At 40.5% G+C, this 7,121-nt stretch overlaps 1 protein-coding gene across 1 annotated transcript in view; it reads right to left on the reverse strand.

The window, feature by feature from the left end:
* VAT1L (vesicle amine transport 1 like) overlaps nt 1-7,121 on the reverse strand; it is a 67,660-nt gene that overhangs the window by 47,189 nt on the left and 13,350 nt on the right. Inside the window, exon 2 of the mRNA XM_029965597.1 lies at nt 3,129-3,258. Coding sequence (XP_029821457.1) covers nt 3,129-3,236 — 108 coding nt within the window. The 5' untranslated portion in view covers nt 3,237-3,258. The remainder of the gene's footprint in view (nt 1-3,128; nt 3,259-7,121) is intronic.

Genomic DNA, 7,121 nt, shown 5'->3' on the forward strand with positions numbered 1-7,121 from the left:
AAGCCACCTTAAACATCAAAAATATACCTCTGGATTTTAAGGCACTATGAAATCTACAAAGTGAATTGGACAGGATTTAAAGGAGCAGTGAAATGTTATCTTTGAATGCAACATTCCTCTACCCAGTTTCTTTGGAAAATACATGGTAGTGTGGAGAAATAAAGATTTTCTGTAAATATTAGATATAGTTGGTTGCTCCTCAGAGCTTTCAGAGGTCCAGGTACATCAGGTTCATGTTTGTCTATGGCCTTCATTGCAGCTTCAGGTTTTTAAAACAGAGATACTGACTCCCCACAGGTGGACAAGAATAACAACAAGGCAACAGGAGCTCTGAGGCTTCTGCAGGGGTACAACCTTAAAGCAGAAATTGAGCTGTTGGGGCTACGAGGGAGAGCCACAGTGAGCAAACGTTTGTCCAGTGTATATTAAAACCTTCACAGGCACAGTTCTCACAAATACTCCATAATGGCTTGTCACCAGCAGCCCCTACACACCTCTTTCCTTGCCTTAGCCCCTTTGCCTTTCTAGATTACACCAACAAAACCAGCATCCTTAACCATGAAAGGAGCTCTTCAATGGAGCCACAGTATAACTCAGGAATAGCAAACTTCAGGCCTTTATGTTTTAACTAAAACTAACAGCAACTGTCCCTCTAAAATAACTTTGCTTACCTGCCTTATACTCTCTTACGTTCTACTAATACCTCTAATGCTTTATAAACACTACAGGTGTGTAATAAAGCACAATACTTTTGCCTTCAGGCAAATGTTTACAGCACAAGCACATTTTGGTCTCCCAAGTACTTGTCATCACTTTGGCTTTGGGATATCTCAGGTTTGCTAAAAGCTAAGATGCTGCTGGCAGCTCTGAAGGGTTTGTCTCTTTTAGAATGAGAATGCTGAAACAGAACTTTCACTGAGATGCCCCCTCCTTTTGAAAAACATTCAAATTAACAATGCCTCAGTGGTAACCACTCTGTGGTTCCCTCCTGCACTTAGAGAAGTGTCTAAAATAGAAAGGCTGCTGGGGCTAATTAGTGCAGATGTTAACGTGCCCTGTATCCTTGCCATAAACCATAAATGATTACCAAAAAGAATGCAGAGAAGTCCCTCTTGGTGATTCCCAAGGGATTTCTTAGTAACAATACACACCACATTTTACCACAAATGCTATACAGAGCCCAGTCATCACGTCAGATTAGACCTCAGTTCCTGAGAATCATCCCCCCAACTGGAGAGAAATCAGGCCTGATACAGCAGAGATGATTAGAAACCACCTTTCTCTTTTCTCTTTAAATGGGAGAAGGAATAGGCATTAATTACACCATTATTCCACAAAAAAGACAGTAACTGGATGGCAATATCTCAGGTAGCACAGACTAAGGGTCTGTAAGACATTTTTACAGGGTGCAAAATGTCCACGACTTTAAACAGGACTTGAACTAGAGTAGATCTACAAAGGGAAAGAAGGCCAGAAGATATAGGATGCAATCTTTGTCATTCCTGCCATTGCTCTGGACAGAGGTAACAACATATGCCAAGGGGACACCAAGCATCTGGTGTGCTCCCATTCTGTGCAAGAATTCCATAAAGAAACCAACAGAAGGTTCTTGCATCTTCCTCATGGCATGTTCTCCTGCTGATGGATTCACACCTACACACAGGAGTGGCTCTGAGTGTCGACCCTTCTTCTGGATCACTCAAACACTACCATGACTATGCAGATCACATGCAGAAAATAAAATACCATGGCTTGTTTCAATTACAGGGAGTACACCAGTGCACAGACATGTTCCACAGTCAGAACAAAGATGTAATTTTAAAAAAAGACACAATATATTCAGTCAGGTGCCACGTTATTCAAACAAGCACCATATGCTGTAACCTCATGATGCCCTTTAAAAATATCAAGAACTTCTAAAATGAGAATGCTGATCTAGAGCAGAGACTTTCTACACTCCTCTCATAAAATATTCTGTGATATGGAGCATAACTATAAAACACAGATGCTAGAGTGGAACTACTGAGGCAGGAGTGTTTTTCAAACAGCAAAATTATTGTTCAGTTATTGCTTGTAGTAAAATACATTGAAAGACTATGACTTGTTTCAAGGCAGAGATGGGGTAGGAGGGGAACAGAGAGAAATGTCCTAAGAAGACCATCACTGAGACACTACTTGGAACTAACTTGGCCATTATATTCATTCAACTGAGAAATTTTACAGCTTTTCTAGAAGAGCAAAATGTTATCTTTAAATAAATAAAAATATCTGTATTTATTTTTACCTTCTTAAGATGTAATAAGAATTCAGAAAATGTGATTACTTAATGACATGACTGACTCCACAAATACCTAAGATAGGACTGACATGTATTAACTCAGGTTTTATTTCCAAAATTTTCTACCTACTCAGGAAATAAAGTGCAAGATTGAAGAGAATACACATGTTTACTATCAATAAAAGAACAGAAGGCAGGACAAAATGCTGTTTATGTTATAGGAGATACAAAAGAGTCCATAAACAGTTATGAAAGCTTTATGATATACACTAACTATTTCTCATTTATCACATTCTGTTAGGTGAAATGGATCCCTTTCCTGAGCAATCAGAACAAGTCCTATACCCAGAATCAGGGTCCAAATTTAATCTGCATCTCCTGAATGCACACAATTGTAAGAAGCAATGCTTATTGTAGATGGGGCTCTTGCTAATTCAAGATCAAAAGCTGGAACTAGAATCAGCAGCACCTTGGCTTTGAGGAAAAAAGCAGTGATGACAGCAAATACAGCCAAGAAAAGAAACTTAACAAGGTAATTTAATTGCTTTCACTTTAGTAGAAGACATCAGTCATGCTTTCCAGTTCCTGTTTAGCCATCAGGATACACACATGGCAAAAGTGACTTTTCAGGAGGGATTTTAAAGAGATGACAGTGGCAGCTTCAGAAACTAATTCCAGAGGTCATTCTCATGCTTGGGAAGCAGCAAGGAAAAACTGACCTTTCAAACCTCAGCAGCGTGGTGAAGGCTCCTGTCACTGGCACAGCAGAAGGGACGAGGGACAACAGAGTGAACTGGTGATTATTTATATGAGACTTATATATCCCACTATGAAAATAAAAAAATATTACCTCGAATCCTTTCACGCTGTCTCCAAGAGCTTCTACGATTCCAGAACATTCAAACCCAGGAACAAGTGGTGTCTTGGGAGGGTTGTCGATGTTCCCCTGTCGCACCATCAGATCAATGAAGTTCAAACCACTGTAAGACACAGGAAAAATAAAATCAAGACTATTGCCACAGATGAAAGTAGAGGAGGAAAACCTGAGCTAAGGGATGGGAAAACCAGGAAACTTTGGGGCAGCATTAAAAAGCTCTGCAGGGACCCAGCAGACATTCCTACTCCCTGTACTCTGTGCCTCAGGCAGAGGGTGCACGTGCCAGGCAACCACATCTGCCATCAGCCCCAAGCTTACCAGACTGTTTAGGAGTCACACAGGGCACTTAAAAACTCAATACAGGGAAACATTATAATTTCTATGAATGCATTACTAGCTGGCAAGTAAACTCAGGTCAATTTAAGAATAAAATCCCAAACCTCACCATTTATAGATATCTTGGGCTAAGAAGCTACATGATGTAACTGTCCTAACTTTTGATGTGACCCCAGGAATGCATCTTGTATTTGTTCCAGGCAGGAGTCCAAACTTTTACATGAACTTATTAAGTACCAGATAGCAAATAGCCTCTTGTTTTAAAACTGTTCCTTCCTGGATCACGTTTGAGCAGTTCTGCAAAAGTTATTTAGGTCTTTGAAGTCCTCAGGGTTGCTGCTCAGAAAAAAATACAGGTCTTCCCCTGTAGTTTCAGTTTTGCAAAAATCTTAAAGCACCTTTGATTTGTCTTTTGTATGCTATCCAATTTTATTAAGGAAAATTTTGTGGTTTTCTAGGCAGCCACAAAAAAAGGTACCACTTATCTACTATGTGCGTATACTGATTACTGGCCTTAATGCCATAGTTAAAACTCTAAAACTCCTAACTAGTTAGAATACATCTCAGCATTAATCCACTACACCAAAACACAGCCCTGTATTTGTTGTTAGCCAAACACACAGCCAGTCCTACTCACACATATGACCCCAGCAACTGCGTGGACACGTAACGTTACTGACGTGCACAAGGATTTATTAGATGGAGCCTTAGTCAGACACTAATCAAGACACAAACAGATTGAACAGACCCATCCAATTAAAAGACAGAGCAGACACACAGCCTAAGCACAAAGACAACACAGCATTCATGGGATGTAGGTCACTGGGGAGAGGGAGGGAAATCCCACCAAATGTAAGCATTCATAATTGTGGTGGAGGGTTTAAGAGCAACCTGAACTCATAACTTTCAACATGCTCATACACCAAGCTTATAATATCAACCAGATGGAACGTTAGTAAAGGTTTTCACACAGTTAAGTTGGAAGGTTTGAAATTATTTTGGAAAGGTCACTTCTTATCCAGTGGCTAAGACCACCTCCTTACATTGCTGCTGTAATGTTGATAATGAAAGAGAAATTCCATTCCAAATAGCAAAATGCATGTAAGGAAGTCATCATCTGGGGAAGAGGACCAAAAACAGACAAAAAAACCCCCAAAACACACCACAAACCCAGAATCCCCACAGCATTGATGGTGGCAATCACTGTCTGTGCACGTTAACTTCAGGCCTTTTGAATACGTGCAAAAAGGGCACAGTTTCTTGCAGTTGTGTTTTTGATCCTAAATCAAGAGCTGGATGCAAACGAAGATAGGGGAGGATACTAATTACCACAGGGCTCTGCAAGAACCTTTCTGTGACAGAGTAGGGATGTCTCTCTGAACTGTACAAGACTGGATTACCTGTGCACTGCTGGAGGCAAAGTTTATCAAACACAGAACTATCCCTGAGTCTGACTTTTCTAAGTCTACCTTAACACCAGTTTTGAGAATCTTGAATACTACTTTTTACATTTGTGGTTTAGCTTTGCTGCATTTTTATTTCCTTTTTTTTTTAAGTGTAGGAAGTCCTGTGGGAAGCAACAATCAACTTGTTTCTCCTTGCTCTGTCCCACACACTTGAGTATGCCCGACACCTTCTACTGCAAAATCCCAAGTTATGCAGGCCACCCCTCATACTTTGGTTTGGAGAGGTGCTGCTTTTGATCTGTCTTTCTTATTTCACTCTAAAGCTCCACTGAAACGAAATGCCAACAATCATTAAAAAAAAAAAAAAAAAAAGGAAAGGTTTAAAATTATCAGATCTCATGCTTTTTATCCAGGAACACCCATACCATATGATCAAGACACTGATAAAGTGTCCACTAGTCTGTTACACTCAGGATTCCTTTTAACTGCTGCAGTTTTTGTAAAGTGCTGTTACCTCATAGTTATAGAGTCAGAGGGTCACTTCTGCCTCATTCCTCATGATGCACATGTACAGTGGCACAAGGAAGAAATAGTTATAAGAGAGAAAAGAAAAACACAGGGAGGTAATTACAGGACACCATTCCTTATTCACACCCCCATCTGAACTGCTGCTTTGGTTTGTCTCATCGTTTAAACAATATGTATACTAATGTTCTGCTGCCTGCAAATTACAGTACAAACAAATGCAGCAATTTCAACTGCTTCATCATTATCAATCAAAAATTGTTTCAGGAAACATACAAAGCTGTGACTCAGCTTGGACATCAATGGCTGTTCCATTTCTTAGTCACTGAACGAGGCTAACACATGACTCATCTCAGCTGACACATTTTCAATTGGATCATTGATATTCCAGACCTTCAAAGGAATTATTCATCTGGCTTAGTGCTAATAGCAACATATCCTCCATTTCTAGTACCATACTACAACATGTGTACATACGACCTAAGTGGTTTTCATCCCCAGGGAATTCAGAGACCACACAAAACTTTCACTTTTTACTGGTTTATACTATTTATTGTGCAAGGTGCACACTATTTATTGTGCAAGGTGCACACTATTTATTGTGCAAGGTGCACATCGTTCTTAAAATAAAGATTATTTTTCTCCATCAGTCTGTCAAGAAAAATAGTAATCATCTACAATGATGGTCAGCTGCCAAGCTGATACAACTGAAAGCATGATTTGTACCACGTATTGATGACCGGAGCAGCCCATTTTCGGTGTGCTCAGCACTGCATCCATCAACATGTGCACGCTGCCCTGGGCAAAGCCAACAGCTCTCTCACTCCGTCTCCCAGACTACAGCCCAAGTCCATCATCATCCCGATCAATCTCCTGCATTTACAGGCTTGGGTCAAGAAGATTGGTAAATTGATTTTGCTTTGCTTGGAAGCACACTTTGGTGACCAGGTCACATTTCAAGCCCCGTGGTCGACTCCAGTCAGGAATGACAAGCAGATGCCATGCAGCCTTCAGGCTCCCTCTGGCTCGAAGGGAAGCTTCCCAAACACACGTGGCATTGTGCAACCTGGCAGTTAACTAAGGAGCACTGATGTCAAACAGCACGTGTGCAACTCACACAGCTCACTACTGACACTGCAACCCTGGAGAGCAACGGCAGCTGTAACAGAGCAGAATACTTCTGTTTTACAGCCAAGTGTTCTTGTGCAGGTAATTTGCTATTTGTGATACACACATAGATACTGCTCTGATGAAAGCGGAATTCATACAGGCACTGGAGAGTGCTGTAAACCCCTCAGGCATTTAAAGGGATATGTCCAAGTACTCAGAACGTTTTTAAGTTTTGCATGTTAACTTCTGTTAAACCAGTGGCTGAGAAAAAAACCAGATCACTCAGCAAACAAGACAGACTGTTCTCAAATGGAATTACAGCCCTGCTTGATAGCAAAATGAGCTTCCCAGCAGCTACTATGCTACCATTCTTACATTCACTTAGCACAGAATTTCTTGCTTTACCCCGTATGACCAGTGGAGAGGAAAAAAAAAAAGAGTGCAAAAAAATCTCAACTCTTTGTTTATTGGTCCTTATTCAAATTAATGGATATCACAATAAGCAACACCTTGGCATGGAGAATACTCACACAGGTCACAAATCTTATGATCCCCTCAAGTACACGATGAAAAACCCAGTGTCTGAACA

Source organism: Manacus vitellinus, unplaced genomic scaffold (assembly GCF_001715985.3).
Source record: "Manacus vitellinus isolate BGI_N305 unplaced genomic scaffold, ASM171598v3 scaffold_10_pilon, whole genome shotgun sequence".
NCBI lineage: Eukaryota > Metazoa > Chordata > Aves > Passeriformes > Pipridae > Manacus > Manacus vitellinus.